The sequence below is a fragment of the Cnephaeus nilssonii genome, assembly GCF_951640355.1.
Source record: "Cnephaeus nilssonii genome assembly, chromosome: 15".
NCBI lineage: Eukaryota > Metazoa > Chordata > Mammalia > Chiroptera > Vespertilionidae > Cnephaeus > Cnephaeus nilssonii.
The window spans coordinates 61296021-61317673 of record NC_137086.1 but is presented as its reverse complement, the minus strand read 5'-3'; the positions used below and the strand labels follow the sequence as shown (position 1 = coordinate 61317673).

The 21653-nt window shown below is 50.4% G+C and overlaps 1 protein-coding gene across 1 annotated transcript in view; it reads left to right on the top strand.

Annotated features, from left to right (window-relative positions):
- Nucleotides 1-21653, top strand: part of SNRNP200 (small nuclear ribonucleoprotein U5 subunit 200) — a 32749-nt gene that overhangs the window by 10651 nt on the left and 445 nt on the right. The window contains exons 6-44 of the mRNA XM_079792100.1: nt 433-531; nt 1131-1283; nt 1383-1482; nt 1640-1776; nt 2321-2404; nt 2488-2661; nt 2945-3082; nt 3297-3452; nt 3997-4167; nt 5516-5709; nt 5928-6051; nt 7226-7375; nt 7607-7717; nt 8088-8219; nt 8378-8566; nt 9066-9263; nt 9664-9816; nt 9927-10007; nt 10272-10355; nt 11156-11262; nt 11595-11713; nt 11914-12068; nt 12168-12357; nt 12521-12694; nt 13793-13953; nt 14266-14493; nt 14811-15002; nt 15090-15268; nt 15488-15639; nt 16670-16778; nt 17683-17791; nt 18213-18402; nt 18498-18662; nt 18852-18973; nt 19196-19339; nt 19439-19615; nt 19895-20055; nt 20157-20238; nt 21486-21578. Coding sequence (XP_079648226.1) covers nt 433-531; nt 1131-1283; nt 1383-1482; nt 1640-1776; nt 2321-2404; nt 2488-2661; nt 2945-3082; nt 3297-3452; nt 3997-4167; nt 5516-5709; nt 5928-6051; nt 7226-7375; nt 7607-7717; nt 8088-8219; nt 8378-8566; nt 9066-9263; nt 9664-9816; nt 9927-10007; nt 10272-10355; nt 11156-11262; nt 11595-11713; nt 11914-12068; nt 12168-12357; nt 12521-12694; nt 13793-13953; nt 14266-14493; nt 14811-15002; nt 15090-15268; nt 15488-15639; nt 16670-16778; nt 17683-17791; nt 18213-18402; nt 18498-18662; nt 18852-18973; nt 19196-19339; nt 19439-19615; nt 19895-20055; nt 20157-20238; nt 21486-21578 — 5637 coding nt within the window. The remainder of the gene's footprint in view (nt 1-432; nt 532-1130; nt 1284-1382; nt 1483-1639; nt 1777-2320; nt 2405-2487; nt 2662-2944; nt 3083-3296; nt 3453-3996; nt 4168-5515; nt 5710-5927; nt 6052-7225; nt 7376-7606; nt 7718-8087; nt 8220-8377; nt 8567-9065; nt 9264-9663; nt 9817-9926; nt 10008-10271; nt 10356-11155; nt 11263-11594; nt 11714-11913; nt 12069-12167; nt 12358-12520; nt 12695-13792; nt 13954-14265; nt 14494-14810; nt 15003-15089; nt 15269-15487; nt 15640-16669; nt 16779-17682; nt 17792-18212; nt 18403-18497; nt 18663-18851; nt 18974-19195; nt 19340-19438; nt 19616-19894; nt 20056-20156; nt 20239-21485; nt 21579-21653) is intronic.

The window sequence follows — 21653 nt, the reverse complement described above, 5'->3', positions numbered from 1 at the left end:
TGCTTTAAACATAATACTGTGCTGAGTCCACAGTGTAGTGTGAGCCAGTGTGTGAGTAAAGACGGGTGAGGAAGCCAAGTGTGGTCTGCACTTCTGGATCCAAGCATGCTTCTGCAGAGCTCGTCTTCTCCTGCTAGCTGCTAGCTCCTTTTTACATATACTGATTGTGTGTTTATGAGAGACTGTGGTCCAGTTGGTTGCCTTTGTGGCGGCCTCCGGTGAAAAGCAGAAAAGAGAGTAGACGCACCTTATGAAGCCATGCCACGAGGATTTAGACTACTTGCATACCGAGGTTATCCCATTAAATGTACTCTGGATAAGGCTGGACCTGGTCCCAGTTGTGCTAACCAATCTTAAGTGACTCGGGAGAGGTTCTGTGGTGATGTCAGAATCAGCTCCAAATCATAGGTTGGGTTTCGGCTCTTTCCACAGGAAGGCGATGAAGATGTTTACGGGGAAGTTCGAGAAGAGGCATCTGATGACGACATGGAAGGGGATGAGGCTGTGGTGCGCTGCACCCTCTCAGCTAATGTGAGTATAGTCTGCTCTTGCCCACTGCTGCAGGCCAGGTCCTTCCCATACCAAGGTCCTTTTATATCATTTATTGAGCTCCCTTTTTATTTAGTTGTAGTTTTTTTTGTTTTGTTTTGTTTTTTTTTGTATTTTTTAGAGAGAGAGGAAGGGAGAGGGATAGAGAGAAACATTGATGAGCGAGAAACATTGATCAACTGCCTTCTACACTCTCCCTGCTGGAGATTGAGCCTGCAACCTGGGCGTGTGCCCTGACCAGGAATCGAAGGCGACCTCTTTGTTCCTGGTCATGCTCAACCACTGGGCCACACCAGCCAGGCGTGAGCTCCTTTTTTATAGTGTGGGCTGTAATAAACATTTAGTGTCTTGGTTTCCTTATTTGATTTTAGTTAGTCGTCCTCCCTCCCAGGGGCATGTATTGATGAGATATGTTGATGAGTTTGGTGTGTTCCCAAACTCAGGATAGCAGACTTTTCTTTCCCCTGGAAAGCTCTTTCCAGAGCTGGGCTCCGGGTGGCGAGTAGCGCTCCTTTGCAGGATAATGAGAAAGTAGTTGGGGCAGACAGTCATGGTGAGCTCAATGCCTGGTACTTGTGCAGCTTGTAGCCTCTGGTGAACTGATGAGTTCTAAGAAGAAGGATTTGCACCCTCGGGACATTGATGCATTTTGGCTGCAGCGGCAGCTCAGTCGCTTCTATGATGATGCCATTGTATCGCAGAAGAAGGCAGACGAAGTGTTGGAAATCTTAAAGGTATGGCCAAGGTCATATTTTTGCCTTTAGGGCTTAGGGGATGGACAGTGTATGGAGCAGATGTCTGCATCCTTAATCGTGGTGTTACCTTCTCTGCAGACGGCCAGTGATGACCGGGAGTGTGAGAACCAGCTGGTGCTGCTGCTCGGTTTCAATACTTTCGATTTTATTAAAGTGCTGCGGCAGCACAGGATGATGAGTGAGTCACAGTGGTCCTTCTGTAGCGTTTGCACGTGTGCCATGAGGCTGTTGTCATAGCTTCAGCACGTGTTTCGTTCATTTCCTTTCTACCCCAAGGTTGAAGGTTGATTTTATTCACTGCCTTTCACCTTCTCTTCTTCTTTTGCTGTTGACAGTTTTATATTGCACCTTGCTGGCCAGTGCACAGAGTGAAGCGGAAAAGGAAAGGATCATGGGAAAGATGGAAGCTGATCCAGAGTTATCCAAGTTCCTCTACCAACTCCACGAGACGGAGAAGGAGGATCTGATCCGGGTAAGGCCTGGGCTGGCTTTTCTGAGTCCGGAGCTGGAGTGTTTGGTTTGGAAAAGAGACATCAGTTAGAAGATTGCAGCATAAAGCTAAATGCCTCCTAACTGAAAGATGAAGAAGTAAAGTATTTATCTAAATGTTTTGAGGTTTGTCAGTGGTACAGATTAGAACCGACAAATTCACATGGTTGTGGTCGGGAGACCAGCACTGCGGGCCCTTTCCTGTTTGTTTGCGCAGTAAATCATGGTATCTCCTGAACGTAGAGGAAAGGACGTGTGTTTGCTGAACAGAGGGAGAGACCTTGATGCTGAATGGTTGACCGTCTGTTTTGAAACCCCCACATTATGCATTGTTGCTTTAAAGCCGTTTCTTGTTTTTATCATCTGATAAAAACCCGGGGCAGGAATCTGAACATAAAGGGCTGTCTTTCTGTTTTGGGATTTGCTGGTCAGCACCCATCAGTCAAGCTCAGCTAAGGAGGGACTGAGAAGGACATGAACCCGGAGTGGTCATAAATCATCGACCTTTTTCTCTTTCCCCACTGCAGGAGGAGCGGTCCCGGAGGGAGCGAGTGCGGCAGTCCCGCATGGACACTGATCTGGAAACCATGGATCTGGACCAGGGCGGGGAGGTCAGTGTTCGGGCCCTTTCCAAGGCTGTGGTAGGTGGAAGTTCAGCCTCTTCACTTTGTATTTCTGTTTTTCCTGCTGTCAGGCTTTGGCTCCGAGGCAGGTTCTGGACTTGGAGGACCTGGTTTTTACCCAAGGGAGCCACTTCATGGCCAACAAACGCTGTCAGCTTCCGGATGGATCCTTCCGGCGCCAGCGCAAAGGCTACGAGGAGGTGCACGTGCCTGCTCTGAAGCCCAAGCCCTTCGGCTCCGAGGAAGTGAGTCCCTTGCTTCTCTCGGTTTTCTCCTCCGCTCACCTCCCTTCCTGTTAGGATCTCAACCCATTGACCACATGTGGCCTTGTCTCGTAGACAGTTTATTCCAGAAGTGGAAGCTTTCCCATTCTGATTTTGAGCCCAGGGGACAATACTGACCCTCTGGTCTGGCCTTCAGTGGGGAGTACACAGGGAGCTTGCCAGGAGATGTGGTCCTGGAGACCCCGCAAGAACACGGCCTGCTCAGGGTGCCGCCAGTTCAGTAGGAATACCTTTCTTCTTTCAGCAACTGCTTCCAGTGGAGAAGCTGCCCAAGTATGCCCAGGCTGGATTCGAGGGCTTCAAGACACTGAACCGGATCCAGAGTAAGCTCTACCGGGCCGCCCTGGAGACAGACGAGAACCTGCTACTGTGCGCTCCCACTGTAAGCACTGCCTGCTGCCGCTTTCTTGTGGAATGTGGTGTCTGTTTTTGGTGGCAAGGGGGTTCATCTTCACCCATACCCCCCAATTCTTCATTCTTTGATGGAAGAAATGTTAAATGGGTGAATAAAATTTTTGGACGCGCTCTAGTCTGTTTTGGTGGTAAGTCCACAGGAGTAAGTAAACGGGCCTCCTCATCCCTGGCCTCTGTCTCAGGGCGCCGGGAAGACCAATGTGGCCCTGATGTGCATGCTCCGCGAGATCGGGAAGCACATTAACCCGGACGGCACCATCAACGTGGACAACTTCAAGATCATCTACATCGCCCCGATGCGCTCCCTGGTGCAGGAGATGGTGGGCAGCTTTGGGAAGGTAAGGGTGGGCTCCTCCAGAAGATGCTGTCTGCAGTGTCACAGGGAAGAGGGCCTGGCGCCTCACTGCTTCCGGTATCAGGGCGTCTCTGCAGTGCCTCAGATGGCGTTTCCACTTCAAAGGTGGTACTTGACCCAAGTACAGAGTGTTTCTGAACAAGAATGTCCTTGGCCTATTCTGGCCTTTGCAAGGGTGTGTCATCTTTCTGTCACCCTGTGCATAGCAGTTTTCTCCAGTTCTCCTGGGCACTGTTGGAGTAGCTGTGTGGCCCTCATGTGGCTGGGGTTGATAAAGACTGCTGCTGCTAGACCAGGTCCTGTGATTTGCACGTTTCCATTTCCCCCTTGTGTGTGGAGCTCCCAGAGAGCCTTTGCTTCATTTGCCCAAGTGTAAACTTGGATTTGTTCTTAGGTCGATCTAATTCACCTGCTGTTTCCCTGATGGGTTGATACCTACTACAATTCCCTGTGCTCAGACTTCTCAGACAGTTTGGTGCCAAGGCCCCATGCAAGCATTCTTGCCTGACCTGCCTTTCCTCCACCAGCGCCTGGCCACATATGGCATTACTGTTGCAGAACTGACTGGCGACCACCAGCTGTGCAAGGAGGAGATCAGTGCCACTCAGATCATTGTCTGCACCCCTGAGAAGTGGGACATCATTACCCGCAAGGGTGGGGAGCGTACCTACACCCAGCTTGTGCGGCTCATCATTCTGGTAAGCAGTGGGCACTTGTTGGGGCGCAGTGACTAGTCTGGTTCAGAAACTTGTCTCCAGTCACTGGCCTTTGTACTGACCCCTGTTGTCAGCATTGCATTTACCATTAAATGACAGTCTGCACTTCAGTGAGAATTTCCCAGTAAGTGCACAGTGATTGCCATATTATTTTTTATATCTTTTTTATGTCTAAAATATTTTGAGAGACATGTAAACAGACGAAAAACTAATTGTGTCCTCCCAGAACATCAAAGGACTTTATAAACAAATAGTCCATTCCCAGAGGGAATGAGTGAGGAGTCAGGATGTTGTGTTCCGTAGAAGCAGAAGCGCCCGGGACCAATGCCTGAGTGGGGGTGTAGTTTACGTTGTCTGGGGAAGCAGAAAGGAGAACTCACGTCATGTTCAGTGATCCAGAGGAGGGCTGGCAAGCTTTGGCTGCTGGTTTTTGTCTGTTGGAACACAGCCTTACTTTTAGTTGAGGTAGTGTTCATAGCTGCTTTTGTGCTGCCATGATTGAATTGAATATTTGTAACCGAGTGTGGCCCATAAGCCTGAAGTATTGACTGTCTGGCCCTTTAAGGAAAATTTTGCTGACTCCTGCTTTAGAGCCTTGCTGCTCAGTCTTGATAGAAATACAGTCCCGCCCTAGCTGGTTTGACTCAGTGGATAGAGCGTCGGCCTATGGACTGAAGGGTCCGGGTTCGATTCCAGTCAAGGCCATATGCCTGGGTTGCTGGCTCAATCCCCAGTGGGGCGTGTTCAGGAGGCAGCCAATCATTGATGTTTCTATCTCTCTTTCCCTCTCCCTTTATCTCTGAAATAAATAAATAAATATTTTAAAAAATACAGAGTCCCTGCCCCACCCCAAAGTTACTGAAATGCAGTGTGATTTTAATAAGGTCCCTGCTGCTTTGTGTCCAACCCGAAATTTGGGAAGCACTGCCCTGTGATCTACTATTTGATGCACAATATCTTTGTTCTTGGTGAGGGTGAAATCTCACCAGAGGTGAAGTCTTATTTGATATAAATGTGGTTTGATCAGAAGCCTCATTTGCAGAAAAGAAATACACCTTTGAGTGAAGTTAGAACCACTTTACCTGAAATATCAGGTTTCCTTGCAGTAAAGCATCGTTTCACTGAACTGTAGCAAAGCAGCTCACGGGAGAGCATGTTATTTCTGGGCGTGTTTCATGGTGAATTTTGATTCATCGTTGGTTTATCCAGCTTGAGATCCCTTTTCTTGTCTTTATTTGGCATACTAGGTGTGTACCTACAAAATGCGACTGCTCTTAGGAACGGGCTCCATTTCTCTAATCCTAGAGGTGATTTCTCTCTCCTTTCTCAGGATGAAATCCACCTCCTCCATGATGACAGAGGTCCTGTGTTGGAAGCTTTGGTGGCCAGGGCCATCCGAAACATTGAGATGACCCAAGAGGAAGTCAGACTCATCGGGCTGAGCGCCACTCTCCCCAACTACGAAGATGTGGCCACATTTCTGCGTGTTGATCCTGCCAAGGGCCTCTTCTACTTCGACAATAGGTATGAGAAGAGATGGGGGAAGTTTAGCCAGGTGACATTCCTGTTGTATTTTCCCTTTGCCGAGGAGCTCTGTTGGATGGGGTTTAGGAAGGGCCTTTGGGTTTTGATGTGGTGTAACCTGAAAAAGAGGAATAGTGCTCCTGGGCAGTGAAGAGGACCATTTATTTTCTCAATATTTTGTGCCAGAAGCCTCATTTGTCTAACTGTTGATCTTCTAGCTTCCGCCCGGTGCCTCTGGAACAGACCTATGTAGGCATCACAGAGAAAAAGGCTATCAAGCGTTTCCAGATCATGAATGAAATAGTCTACGAGAAGATCATGGAACACGCGGGGAAAAATCAGGTCTGTGTGTGGTTTCTTACCATTTTTTGAACTCTGTTCTTTCAAATTCTTGATTTACTGATATTTAGACAAGATTGACAAAGATAAAGAGAGAAGACACAACACAAATCACCAATATCAGAAATGAAATGGGATATTACACAAACTCTTGCCACTGAAAGCATAATAAAGGAATACTCTGACCACTTTTTGCACATAAATTTGACAACCTGGAAGAAATGCTCCATTTTTTTCAAAACTACCAACTACCAATACCCGTGCTCAGACTTTTCAGACAGTTTGGTGCCAAGATGATATAACTTAGATGACAGAGGTAATCTGACTTGTGCTATAAGCCATTAAAGAAATTGAATGTGTAGTCTAAAACCTCCCAGAAAAGAAATCCCCAGGTGCAGATAATCAGTCTGTCTCTCTGTATGACCCAGGGTCCTTCCATAAAAGAGCTGGGCGGCTTATACTAAAAGTGTAACACAGTAAAAATGAAGATGACAGTCAGCTAGTGGAAGGGAGCATTTTCCTAGAAAGTAGGATATAATTTTTTAATAGAAAACTGACTTCAGGCATGTTAACCAAGACTGAAAACTAAGTAAAAGTAACAGGTTATGTATTTGTTTTTGTCTGATAAAAAGCATTGCACTTAGGTGAGGAGATGAATTTAGTGAAGAGGCATATCTTTTCTTGGCACTAAATACTTGGAGAACTGTATTTCCTAGAAAATGGTGCTCGTGTCATCCTGACCATTAAAGGAATTGAATTTATAACGTCCTTCTATAAAGGGCAGTGCCCGTCATGTCATGAGTATTTTAGCTGTTATTTTGCAGACACATGCTTTAGCTGTTATTTTGCAGACACATGCTTCAGGTGGCTTAGAATCTTACCAGGTGCCTGCACACAAATTCTTACTTGAGATTCCTGAGTGTGCATTCTCGCTGTGTGTAAACTTGCTGTTAACGATGTTGCTGGCAGTTAGTTTGGTTTCCCAGCGCAGGACTCTCACTGGACTGGGTGGTTCATTCTCTTAGGGTCTTACAGCCATGATTAGGCTTCTGAGCCCGTACATTCCTGCCGTGGCTCCTCCTCAGGCCTGCAGCTTCTGGCTTATGCTGCTGCAGCCTCTGCATCTTGCTGCTGTGTGAGCTATGTCTTGACTGTGACAAACCTGGTTTCTACTTAGGTGCTGGTGTTTGTCCACTCCCGGAAGGAGACTGGGAAGACGGCCAGGGCCATTCGGGACATGTGCCTGGAGAAGGACACTCTGGGTCTGTTTCTGAGAGAGGGCTCCGCTTCCACAGAAGTCCTTCGGACGGAGGCAGAGCAGTGCAAGGTGAGGAGAGACAGGCCGGTTCCTCCTCCCTGGAACTGGCTCAGCTGAGGTGTCCAGACAGTCCCTCAGGGCTGCACCCGGGTGCTGCTGTGTCACCCAGTTAAGTTGATTCTCTGCATGTGGTTGTGTGGTGTAGGTTAGGGGAGAGGCTCATGGGAAGAAACTTAGTCCTCCTTGGGAGAGCCCCCCCAGTGAGGCTCCTCTCACCGCCTGTTTTCCTCTGTTCCTCAGAACCTGGAGCTGAAGGATCTGCTGCCCTATGGCTTTGCTATTCATCATGCGGGCATGACCAGAGTGGACAGGACACTTGTAGAGGACCTTTTTGCTGATAAACACATTCAGGTGAGGGGCCGAAGCACTTCAGAGACCCGAAATGTCCAAATTTGTGCCTTACACTTGCACCTGTTTTTCGTTGTTTCTGGCAGGGCCTTCCTTGTTGACTTCCTCTCTCGGAGCCTGAGCATTTAATTGTCTAGTAACCCTAAGTTGATTACTATAGGTCTGTACTTCTGCCTCTTAGGTATTTCCAGGAACTTGATAGGTTCGTTATTGACTAGATGAGGTGCCCAAGGACTCCTTCCTCTTTAATCTGGCCTCACACTGACAAGGATGGGACCCACCTCAGTCCTGCTAGAAGCTCTGGGGCTGGTTGCCTAGAGAAGTGAGTGATATTGACCTCTGTTTTCCTTATTACCTTGCTTTATCTTTGTAGGTTTTAGTTTCCACAGCAACTCTGGCTTGGGGTGTGAATCTCCCCGCACATACAGTCATCATCAAAGGCACCCAGGTGTATAGTCCAGAGAAGGGGCGCTGGACAGAGCTGGGAGCACTGGACATTCTGCAGGTACAGATCCTTTGTGTCTATTCTGGGTTGGGAAGAGTACCCTGTATATAGAATGCAAGTATGCTGAAAATATGGCAGATGGGAGGTGAGGAGAAGCTTGGAATCCCTTCCAGCATCCCTGTGGCCACAGCCCTCTTGGTTTGCTGTCTCTGCCCTAGATGCTGGGACGAGCCGGAAGACCCCAGTATGACACCAAGGGCGAAGGCATCCTCATCACATCTCATGGGGAGCTTCAGTACTACCTGTCCCTCCTCAACCAGCAGCTTCCTATTGAGAGCCAGATGGTGTCAAAGCTGCCTGACATGCTCAATGCGGAAATCGTGCTGGGAAATGTCCAGAATGCAAAGGTAGGGAGGGCACTGCTCTTGGCACCTCTTGCCTTTTCCAGAGAGGCCAAGGTATCAGGAGTGGATGGTCTCTGTGGTGCTGCGGGCTGACATTTTCACTTGTTATAAGATACTAGTAGCTTGCTGCTGCCCTCCAGTAGCTCTCCGCTTGCTGCCCCGCTCTCCTGTAGCTCCCCCCACCCCTCCTACCTCCCCCCCCACCCATAGCTTGCTGCCCTGCCCCTTCCTGTAGCTCTCCACTGTCTGCTTATAGCTCGCTGCCCCACCCTCCTGCTGATCCGTGATCCGCATATTACATCTTTATTATATAGGATTAGAGAGAAAAAAGATATTAGAAAGGATCCTCTTTTTCGTGATGAAATATTATAAACCCTCAGAAGACATGTAATAAGATAAATATTCTTGTAGTTGGGAGGTAATTTCTAATAATCCATGGGAGCTTTTCATTTGGACACCAGTTCTCCATGCTAAGACGCACGTGGTTGTGTGTCTCTCATAGGATGCAGTGAACTGGCTGGGCTATGCCTACCTGTATATCCGAATGCTCCGATCCCCAACCCTCTATGGCATCTCTCATGACGACCTCAAGGGAGACCCCCTACTGGACCAGCGCCGGCTGGATCTGGTTCATACTGCTGCCTTGATGCTGGATAAGAACAACCTGGTCAAGTATGATAAGAAGACAGGCAACTTCCAGGTGAGTGGGCTGAGGGATGGAAGTAGGGGCTCAGCAGAAGTCATCATCCCAGGAGACATGTTCAGACCGCTCTTAATCTGAGCACTGCCTCACGCTCATTGCTTGGAACAGTAGAAAACGGGTGGGGTTGCACTGTGCACTGTGCTGATTGAGCCTAGGAACTCCTGAAATGGTACAGTCAAGTCTGTCAGCGCCTCCTTTCTGTAATGTGAGTGGAGGTGGCTAATTTATCTGTCTTTTCTGTGTGGGCATCAGTTCACTATGGGGCAGATTATTGTGCCATCTTTCTTCATGTGCTTGGGCCAGGCACTTGTATTGTGATGTGTTCACCCAGTGGGCACCTGTTGTTTGCAATGAGAGGTCGCAGCTCAGCATTGGATTGCGTCTTCCTTCTTCATAGGTGACAGAACTGGGCCGTATAGCCAGCCACTACTACATCACCAACGACACAGTGCAGACCTACAACCAGCTGCTGAAGCCCACTCTGAGCGAGATTGAGCTCTTCAGAGTCTTCTCGTTGTCTTCAGAGTTCAAGAACATCACTGTGAGAGAGGTGCGGCCATGGCACGTTGGGACGGTACCTGGTCCTCACCGCCAAGTCACTATGTGGGTTCTCTCCTCTGCCACCTGGCTTTCCCTTGACCTGTTTCCTTCCCGTGGCAGGAGGAGAAGCTGGAACTGCAGAAGCTGCTGGAGAGGGTGCCCATTCCCGTAAAGGAGAGCATTGAGGAACCCAGTGCGAAGGTAAGCCCGCACTTCTGCTTGGGGTAAGGATTTTAGGTGGTTCTTAGAATCGTCTGAAAGATGGGGTTTGTACTTGGCTAACCTGCTTGGTTCTCCCAGCATACTTCTCGTGCGTGTTCTTTTCATATGGAGCAACAGTTACTTAATGTCTAAATCAAGAGCTGTAGAAGATCTTACCTGGCATGGATGCCCAGAGCAGAATGTGATCTATTTCCTCGGACTATCCAATAATTGGCTGCCTTCTGGCTGACCTTGCTTTTTCAGATCAATGTGCTTCTCCAAGCCTTCATCTCACAGCTGAAATTGGAGGGCTTTGCACTGATGGCTGACATGGTGTATGTCACACAGGTGAGGGCAGAGTTTTACCGCCGGGGGAGGGCCTGAACAGTTCGCTCCCGTGTGCTGTGTGCGTTTTGGAGAATGTGGGCTAAACACATAGAGAGGGAGTGCTGGGGTTGCCCTAGTTGGCTCATTGGTTCATGCGTGTGTGAAAGAGCTGCTCTGTCTCTGCTCTTGGGTGTGCAGGGAGGTAAGGCCTCGAGAGAGTACTGAGGCCTCCCTAGAGAGAGCCACACAGAGCGGCGGCTTCCCTAGAGAGGACTCCCCTCTGCGGCCACTGTCCCGAACTGGTGAAAGGCTTTGTTATCTACTCTGTTAAACTTTACTTCTGAAAGCAAGTCACTAACTAGCATCTTACTCTTGCTAGAGCCCTACATGCTAAATGGGCCAAAAGCTTTAAAATCACAGTGAGCTTTAGGTTAAAATGTATGGTGAGCTCAAGCTGCCTTTTCTAGTTAGTCTGTGTTTAGCAACCACCTACTGTATAGAGGGGGAAAGAGTAATTACAGAGGGGCTTTGTTTTTTATTTTTTTATTTTTTTATTGATTTTTAGAAAGGGAAGAGAAAAACATAGAGTGAAACATCAATAGGCTGCCTCTTGCACTACCCCTACTGGGGATAGAGACGTGTGCCCCAAACGGGAATTGAACCAATAACCTTTCAGTACACTGGACGACACCCAACCAGTGGGCCACACTAGTCAGGGTGAGGGACTTTGTTTTTGAGTTGGAGAGGCTGACTGCATCCGAGTGAGGCAGTTGAACTGCAGAGGAGGGACAGAAGGAATGAAATGCTTTGTCTTTCTCCAGTCGGCGGGCCGGTTGATGCGGGCCATCTTTGAAATTGTCCTGAACCGAGGTTGGGCACAGCTTACAGACAAGACCCTGAATCTCTGCAAGATGATCGATAAACGCATGTAAGGAGTTGGGGTGCTGGCAGCTGGTCACCATATTGGGGTCCTAGGTTGAGAGTGGTGGGAGTTCACATGACCTCTGGTCCTGAAGCACGAAATGGGACATGGCCCTGGGGAAGTTGAGAAGAGAGAAGGCCCTGAGGGGTGGAGCCGGGGAGTGGGCACAGGATGGTGGTGAGGGTTGGCTCTCAGGTCCCACAACTGGCACGGTTTCGAATGTCTGTTTAACAGCTGTGTCTTGTGTGGTCACAGCTGATCTGTCGGGAGCCACGATGAGGGCAGTTTGTTACAGGCCATGCACAAGGGGTTAAACAGTTTGTTTTCTTCCTGGGTAGGTGGCAGTCCATGTGTCCGCTGCGTCAGTTCCGGAAACTCCCTGAGGAAGTAGTAAAGAAGATTGAGAAGAAAAACTTCCCCTTTGAGCGTCTGTATGACCTGAATCATAATGAGATAGGTGTGTGGGAAGCTGTCACCCACCTGGTTTACAGCCCAGATGTCTTTCTAAGCCTTCATACTTTCCAGGTCCTAGGCCTTGTGCCTAATATCCCGGTCACCTCTCGTGGCCCATTCAAGTACTGGGCTCGCCCCTGGTGTTGGCCTTTGACTCGTTGGGTAGGCTGGGCTGCAACCCCTGTGCCCTCTGTGTCCTCACAGGGGAGCTCATCCGCATGCCAAAGATGGGCAAGACCATCCACAAATACGTCCACCTGTTCCCCAAGTTGGAGCTGTCGGTGCACCTACAACCCATCACGCGCTCCACCCTGAAGGTGGAGCTGACCATCACGCCAGACTTCCAGTGGGATGAAAAGGTAAGCTCTCGCTTGGCGGAGGGACCGGCTTCAGCGTGATTTGAGGAGAGCTGGCTTGGAGGTGCTGCTCACGTTCCTTCTGCTTGTGCACGCTTTCAGGTCCATGGTTCGTCCGAGGCATTCTGGATTCTGGTGGAGGATGTGGACAGTGAGGTGATACTGCACCATGAGTATTTTCTACTCAAGGCCAAGTATGCCCAGGATGAGCACCTCATTACGTTCTTTGTGCCTGTCTTTGAACCACTGCCCCCTCAGTACTTCATCCGCGTGGTGTCTGACCGCTGGCTCTGTGAGTGTCCCCTCTGTACAGCCCCCCTAGGGACAGGCCCTCCCAGGGTGGTTGTAGGAATGAGCTGGCTGGGGGAGAGCACATGCTGCCTGGGGTTCCAGGGTGCCCGGAGGGGATCTGGAACCGTTTGGTGAAAAGGACTGCCTGCCTTTTCTCCTGGCAGCTTGTGAGACCCAGCTTCCTGTCTCCTTCCGACACCTGATCCTGCCAGAGAAGTACCCACCTCCCACGGAACTTCTGGACCTGCAGCCCTTGCCCGTGTCTGCCTTGAGAAATAGCGCCTTCGAGAGCCTTTACCAAGATAAATTTCCTTTCTTCAACCCCATCCAGACCCAAGGTAGGTGTGTTGGTTCCCCTGGAGGCCTGGCAAGGCCACCGAGAGATGTCATCTGGGCCAGAAGGGAAGTGTGCTCAGGTCTTGGCTGGCCTGGCAGCCCATCAGCGCCAGCTGAAGGAGCACACCCGTCGCTCCTCGCCCCTCTAAGTCCTTGATGGGTAGATTTGCTTTGCTGCTTTGCGTGTCTCACTGAGGAGGGTTGGTGGGGCAGGGTATCATCAGTTATGGTGCGTTGTCGTTTCTCAAGCTCAGGAGGCTGCCTGCCCCTGACACTCAAGTACTGGCCGTTGTCCAGTGTTGACTGAGGCCTCCCCCTATCACTTTGGATACCAGGCGTCCACAGAATACGCCTGTGTTCTGAGGGCATCCTCCCACTAACACTATGAGGGATTTACTATGTGAGATGTTACTGTGCCCTATTGGACAGATGGGGAAACTGAGGCAGAGAGCTACCCAGTTGAATGAGCTAATAAATAGGACTTGGACGTTCACCCAGTGTCAATGCCGGGGTTTGGCTGTTTCCTCATTCCACATTGGACTGTTTCTAGGAAACGTGAGAGCATCGGAGGTAGAGAAAGGCAGCCAGGGCCCTTTTGCTCTGTGTCTGGGCTCTGAGAAGACCAGCTATGAGGCCGAGAAGGAGACTCGGCCTGCTTTGCTTCTGCTTTTGTCCTACAAGTCTCCCTGGGACCAGAACTCTTTTTACTTTTTTTATTTTTACTGATTTGGGAGAGGGAGAGAGATAGAAACATCAATGATGAGAGAGAATCATTGATCAGTTGCCTCCTGCACGCCCCACACATGAATGAAGCCCGCTACCCGGGCATGTTTCCTGACCGGGAATCGAATGGAGACTTTCTGGTTCATAGGTCGATGCTCAACTGCTGAGCCACGCTGGCTGGGCATGGGACGGGAACTCTCGATCTTGACACCCCCCCTTCCTTCTGTGTGGGAGGGAGACCTTTGAGGGGACTGACGGGCAGCCCAACTGTGGGGAGGGGCTGCATCCCGTCGCCCCTCAGTGCTCCTGCTGACTATGATGAGCGCTCTGCAGCTCCTCCTGGGTGGGTTTCACGGTGCTGCTCTGTCGGTTTGCAGTGTTTAACACGGTGTACAACAGTGATGACAACGTGTTTGTGGGAGCACCCACTGGCAGCGGGAAGACCATCTGTGCGGAGTTCGCCATCCTGCGCATGCTGCTGCAGAGCTCGGAGGGGCGCTGTGTCTACATCACCCCCATGGAGGCGCTGGCAGAGCAGGTAAGCAATGGGCCGTCACCTCTGTGCCTTCCCAGCGCTGTCTCCATCTGTGAGTCCAGGTCAAGCTTCTTTAAGGCCCGAAATCTGTAGGGTTATTTGGGGCAGGACCATTTGCTTTTTCTTGGTCATTCCTTCAGTCTGTGAACTGAAGAGCAGCGTCCCATTGCTTAAAAGTTGGTGTGGGTTATAAAGTAGCTCAGGAGCTACAGAGCAACACGTCTCTCCCTTTGGCTTCTCAGTTTTTTCTCATAATACAGGAACTGTTGCCCGGCCGGGCCTCACACTTTCTGGCCCCCTCTTCCTGCCTGCCAGGTGTACATGGACTGGTACGAGAAGTTCCAGGACCGGCTCAGCAAGAAGGTGGTGCTCCTGACGGGCGAGACCAGCACAGACCTCAAGCTTCTGGGCAAAGGCAACATCATCATCAGTACCCCTGAGAAGTGGGACATCCTCTCTCGGCGCTGGAAGCAGCGCAAGAACGTCCAGAACATCAACCTCTTCGTGGTGGACGAGGTCCACCTCATCGGGGGCGAGAATGGGGTATGTGCCTGACCTTGCAGCACACAGGGGGCTGCGACTGGCCAAATGACCTTGGCATTGGGCCTCATGTTTGAATCTGAGGTCAGGGACTAGGACATTTTCCCAGGAGGACTCTCATTGTCACCTTATTTCAAAGAAATGGTGTGAGACTTTTGTGGGCAATCTTGGTGGAGATTAGCTGCTGTGGAAGAGCCCTAGTCAGAGGAGGAACTAGGACATCATTTTGAGGGCATTGGGCTGTGCACGAAGGGTAACTCAGGGCCGAGGGTGGCACCTGGGCCTGTGGTGACCACTCCTCCCTCTGTCCTCTCTCCCAGCCTGTCTTGGAAGTGATCTGCTCCCGGATGCGCTATATCTCCTCCCAGATTGAGCGGCCCATTCGCATTGTGGCACTTAGCTCCTCGCTCTCAAATGCTAAGGATGTGGCCCACTGGCTGGGGTGCAGCGCCACGTCCACTTTCAACTTCCACCCGAACGTGCGCCCTGTGCCGTTGGAGCTGCACATCCAGGTAGGACCCGCTCTTCCCGTTCCTCGCGGCCTCCTGAGCAGAGTACCAGGTCTTGTAACCTCTGCCTGTCTTTTCCTTGGTCCCCAGGGCTTTAACATCAGCCACACACAGACTCGCCTGCTGTCCATGGCCAAGCCCGTGTACCATGCAATCACCAAGCACTCGCCCAAGAAGCCTGTCATCGTTTTTGTGCCGTCCCGCAAGCAGACCCGCCTCACTGCAATCGACATCCTCAGCACGTGTGCAGCGGACATCCAGCGGCAGAGGTGGGCAGGGCTGGGCTCTGTCCACTTCCTCTTGTCTGCCTGGCTTCTGTGGGTGGGGCCAAGGGGAGTTGGGTCATGGGAGGTTGGCCCGCCCTGAAGGGTGGTCTGTTTATGAGGGTGGGGTTAGCCTTCCTCTGGCTAGGGGCTGGGTGACTACACAGTGGAGGGTGTTTGTGGGGCCGGAACCTCTCGCACTGAGCCAGTGTTGATGCCGCCCAGGTTCTTGCACTGCACCGAGAAGGACCTGATCCCGTACCTGGAGAAGCTGAGCAACAACACGCTCAGGGAGACGCTGTTGAACGGGGTGGGCTACCTGCATGAGGGGCTCAGCCCCATGGAGCGGCGCCTGGTGGAGCAGCTCTTCAGCTCAGGTGAGAAGCCTGGTGGCTCAGAGTGAGAGTATCATCGCCAGAATGTGCAGGTGGTCTGCTTTTGTGCATGTGTGTGTGTGTGTGTGTGTGTGTGTGTGTGTGTGTGTTTAATATTATTGATTTCATAGAGAAAGGGGGAGGGGAGAGAGATAGAAGCACCAATGATGAGAAATAATCATTAATTGGCTGCCTCCTGCACGCCCTCCCGCAACCCCCGCTGGGGATCAAGCCTATAGCCTGGGCATGTGCCCTGACCAAGAATTGAACTGTGACCTCCTGTTTCATAGGTCGATGGTCAACCACTGAGCCAATCCGGCCACGCTGGTCTGCTTTCAACTCCAGGGTGTGGGTGCTAGTTCCCTGCAGCACACTAGTCATTTTCAAAGTACTACACTGTTTTTGAATCTGATATCGCATTCAATTCCCCCAATAATCTTGTCATGTTGGTGGGACAGATGCTATCCCTACTTGCTAGAGAGACAACAGGAGACAGACAAGGCTATATCAGTTCAGAACCTGGTTTTCTAGACCGGCCCTTTAGCCTCTATACCTGGTTTCTCATGGACATCAGACTTACCAAGGTCGTCAGACCTCAGAGATGTGTAAATGGTATTACCATTTTGGCAGTGGTGGAGCTGCAGGGGAGATGGTCCTGCCAGAATCGCTTCTTACCAGATTGAAGCCCTTGAGTCTGTCTGGTTTGGGGCACACTCAGCTCAGTTTTGCTGCCATCGACTGAGCCAGCCCATGATTGAGTTGGCATTTTCCAGTGAGCAGGGCCAGTCAGGCAGGCGTCTAAGCCTAGCTTTCCCTGGGCTGGGAATCTTGTTCCAGGATTACGTCCTTGCCTCTAGGATAGTCCCCCAAGCAGGTGACGCTGTCATGGAGCCACCTCCTGTAGTACTGCAGCTGCCTTCTTAGTCATATCAGACCTTGTTCCCAGCAAGCTTTGCTCTGGTTTCTGAAACAAGGTAAACCCCTGCCTCAGCCAGGGAGCCCTGCACTCAGTCTTCTCCTCCCCTCTGCTCAGGGGCCATCCAGGTGGTGGTAGCCTCTCGGAGTCTCTGCTGGGGCATGAGCGTGGCCGCCCACCTGGTGATCATCATGGACACCCAATACTACAATGGCAAGATTCACGCGTGAGTCCCGCTGCGCTCTGCGCTAAGGGGAGCCTTTTGTAAAATGGACATAACACCTGCAAATCCAGAAACTAATTGTTACGGAGGAAAGTGTTTGGGCAATCAGCAGCCAGCTGAGTTCCAGTTCAGCCTGGTTTGGGGAGAGTTTTCAGTCTCAGAACGTAGGCTCACGTTGGCTCTTACAGCCATCCTCCCATGTTGCAGTAAGAGGAGAACCAGGGATCATGGTACAACACAGTTTTATAACATCTATTTGAAATTTATGGTTGTAGTCATTAGTGTATTAAACAGTTTGTTATATCTTTCTTAAAAAAAGAAAAAGAAAAAGAGGAGAACCAGAGAGTTTGAGCCAGAAGAAACCTTAGGGATTATGCAGTTAAACCTGTTCTGTAGATTGGGAAAGTGACTTGGTCCAGGTCACATACTCTTGGGGTAACAAGAAGTAGAAGATTAGATTTTTCTTAGAAAAAGCTCAAATAACTTAACTCGATAATAGTATTTCCCGAAATGCAGATTACTTTTGAAATGAGTTTTACTTTTAATGTTTGAACCTACTTGTAGGCTTGGACTTAAGTCAGGTGACTTGATAACTTATGAAATACACAGCTGTTAAGTTTGGGCAGCTTGACTTACATATGTGCTCTTTTATTAGGAAGTCACTTTGCTTTTGCCATTAGATGGTTTGTAGCTTTGAACCAAGGACCCTGAGCAACAAAGTCACAACTCTTAAACGTGAAAACTGGAAGTGAAACTAGTGCCTCAGCACAGAAAGTCATTAACCCCGTGTTTGCTGTGACGTGCCCATGTCTCCCCATGTTTGCATTTTATTGTGACGTTGGGGAGGCACAGCCTCCTGTGCGGTCCCTGTGTTGATGCACTGTGCCTCTGTCCCCTCTCTCACCAGGTACGTGGACTACCCCATCTATGACGTGCTTCAGATGGTGGGGCATGCCAACCGACCTCTGCAGGATGACGAGGGGCGCTGTGTCATCATGTGCCAGGGCTCCAAAAAGGTTAGTTCTGGCTCGGGGCCTCAGAACACAGGCTTTCCCCTTCTCATGGAGGTTTTAGTTACTCCATTCTTTCTGTCAGCTGCTTCTGTTGTTATCCACGTTGCTATGTAATAAGCCTTTCAGCCCCAGGGAATTTTGTAGCCTTTTGTTTTTGGTGCTCTTGTTGTGTCCATGGTCGTCTGGCTGGTTCCATCTTTCTCCTGTGCTGCTCAGCCTGCACAACTCCGTGTATCCTGTCCCGTTGTGAAAATAACGCTGATGCCAGTGGGAACAGGCAAACATTCCTGGTGCAGACTTAGCTCACTTGTTTGCAGCTGCTTTCCTCCATTTTGGTGTTGGCTGTGTCTGTCACACAAGGTCCATCTTTTCTTTGTGACCAGGGTGTCATTGACTAGTACTATCTCCCCTCCCCAACCCACAGGACTTCTTCAAGAAGTTCTTATATGAGCCCTTGCCAGTGGAGTCTCACCTGGACCACTGCATGCATGACCACTTCAATGCTGAGATTGTCACCAAGACCATTGAGAACAAGCAGGACGCCGTGGACTACCTCACCTGGACCTTTCTGTACCGCCGCATGACACAGAACCCCAACTATTACAACCTGCAGGGTCAGCACACCTTGGAGCACACTGTCCTTTTGTAGTTTTCTCAGCCCTCGCTGGCCGTCTCCCTGCAACTGCTCACCAACCACTCTCCTTCACAGGCATCTCCCACCGCCACCTGTCTGACCACTTGTCAGAGCTGGTGGAGCAGACCCTGAGTGACCTGGAGCAGTCCAAGTGCATCAGCATAGAGGACGAGATGGACGTGGCACCTCTGAACCTGGGCATGATCGCTGCTTACTATTACATCAACTACACAACCATTGGTAGGGGCCGGCAAAGGCTGCTGTCTGTCTGTGGGGGGTGCAGCTACCCAGGAGGAGATGACAGGCTTCTAGTGACAGAGTCTGTTAGAGGGACGTACTCCAGGCCAGGGCAGAGGTGCCCAGGCCATGAACTCTTCTCCCTGCTCCTTTCTGCTGCTTTTGACTCCTCCCAAATCTTGTGTCTGTCAGAGCTCTTCAGCATGTCCCTGAATGCCAAGACCAAGGTGCGGGGGCTCATCGAGATCATCTCCAATGCGGCTGAGTACGAGAACATTCCCATCCGGCACCATGAGGACAACCTCCTGCGGCAGGTGAGGAAGGACACCTTGGCTTCAGGAGAATGGCCCATGTGCCCAGAGCACACAGATCTGTCAACACAGGAAAATCCCACCATGCCCCCATCACCCACCTCCGCCGCCACCCTCTGAGTTTTGAAGGATTGTGAGCCTGAGATGGATGGTGCCTTGGGCCTGAGAGCTGGTCTCAGGCTGGGTCACTTGTTTATCACCGGCTATTTTTCTTGTGCTTTCCAGTTGGCTCAGAAGGTCCCACACAAGCTGAACAACCCTAAGTTTAATGACCCACATGTCAAGACCAACCTGCTCCTGCAGGCTCACCTGTCCCGCATGCAGCTGAGTGCTGAGCTACAGTCAGATACCGAGGAGATCCTCAGCAAGGTAGAGTTGGTGCCATTGTGGGCGTGGCGGGAGGGCCTGCAGGGGCCTGTGAAGGAGCAGTTTCAACCCTACCTGCTCTCGTGCTCCTACCCCATTCAGGCGATCCGGCTCATCCAGGCCTGTGTGGATGTCCTGTCCAGCAATGGGTGGCTCAGTCCTGCTCTGGCAGCCATGGAACTGGCCCAGATGGTCACCCAAGCCATGTGGTCCAAGGACTCATACCTGAAGCAGCTGCCACACTTCACCTCAGAGCACATCAAACGCTGCACAGACAAGGTGAGCTGGGTCCAGACCTGGCTGAGCCTGAGAGCTGAGTGTAATGGACTTGGGGTGGGGGGGTGAGTCACAGGAGGGAAGACTTCTAGTTCTGTCTGGTTTCTCTGAAGGTGCTATACACTGAGATGCTAGAGAGCCTGACGCATGCGGCTGTGCTCTGTCTGAAGCCGTGTCTGTGGGTGTCTGACAGGGTAGGATGGGAATTAGCAGCCACTTGGAGCCGTTTCATTAGTTGTTAGCAAGTGTTCTCTCTTCCCGACCTCTGGATGCCCACTGCAGGGAGTGGAGAGTGTTTTCGACATCATGGAGATGGAGGATGAAGAGCGAAATGCGCTGCTTCAGCTGTCTGACGGCCAGATGGCAGACGTAGCCCGCTTCTGCAACCGCTACCCTAATATTGAGCTCTCTTACGAGGTGGTGGATAAGGACGGCATCCGCAGGTGAGTCAGAGGGCCAGGTGCCCTGCCCTGGGGTTCCTGCTCATGTGCTGTGATCCCGCTGTCCTGGTGCTGATGTGCTACCCTGCTTTTCTCCCCACCAGTGGCGGGCCCGTTGTTGTGCTGGTACAGCTGGAGCGAGAGGAGGAAGTCACAGGCCCCGTGATTGCGCCTCTCTTCCCACAGGTATGTCCTGGTAGCTGGCTTTTCCAAATGTCTACTGGAGGCCTTTTGTCCACTGGTAGAGTCAGAGTACAAGGGCGCACTGTCACTGGGGAGAGACGTTTAGAGTAATAATGAAGTCATGAATCATAGACTGAGAATTAATCTTGGGGACATTGCTTTTCTTTTTAAAGGGAGGGGGAGAGACAGAGAGAAACATCGATGTGAGAGGGACATATTGATTGGTTGCCTCCCGCACGCGCCCCACCATGGTACATGCCCTTGACTGGAATGGAACCTGGGACGCTTTAGTCCGCAGGCCGATGCTCTATCCACTACGCCAAATCTCTAGGGCCATTGATGTTTTTTTGCCTTAAGACAGTTTAGATGACTGGTCATTGTTAAAAATAGCAGTTGAACAGTCTTGCCAGTCTGTGATTGTTAAAACACATTTGTCTTTAACCTTAAATTAAATGAATTAAATGGTTCCAGGATGTGCTTTTTTTTAAAATTTATTATTGATTTCAGAGAGGAAGGGAGTGGGAGATAGAAAGAAACATTAATGATGAGAAAGAATCATTGATTGGCTGCCTCCCACACGCTTCCTACTGGGGATTGAGCCCACAACCCAGGCATGTGCACTTGACCAAAATTGAACCCAGGACCCTACAGTCACCAGGCTGACAGTACTGAACCAAACCAGCTGGGGCTAGGACGTGCTTTGAAAGATTAAAAGCAGAAACCAGATATACTAAGTTTAATTTTACAAACTGGTTTAATACGCTCTGAGGAATGATGCTGGGATCTAGAATTCTTGCTCTTCCTCACAGTGGAGTGGCAGCAGGTGTCTTGATAGATGCTCTCTATGGCAGACTCCTCTCCCCGTTTACGTGTCAGTCTGGCACATGTGCCCTAAAGGGGTGTCTGAAGAGCTCAGAGCTGCCAGGCCAGTGGAATCTTGGATGCAGGGGCAAGTACTGAATGGAGAAGGGCCAGAACCAAAAAAATGAGTCCATTTGCTACTTAGATTTTGAAACTGTTACAAGGCATCTCAAATGAACTCAATTTTAGTTTTATCAAATTATATTTCAGGAGGAAATTTTAGAAAGCTTTCTGTCTGGTTTTTGTTTTCCTACTTTTGTAACCATTCTCATGGTCTCATATGGCTGTCACATTTCATTTTATTTTACTTTTTAAAGTCTTCATGGTTGAAAGTATTGCATAGCTGTCAAGTTTTATGTGCTGAAATTCTTGGCTTTTGGTCACTGCAGAAACGTGAAGAAGGCTGGTGGGTGGTGATCGGAGATGCCAAGTCCAATAGCCTCATCTCCATCAAGAGGCTGACCCTGCAGCAGAAGGCCAAGGTGAGTGTCCAGTGGCCCAGCATTCGTTCTGAGACAGACAGGCAGGCGGGAGCACTCTCCGTGTCCTACTCACCC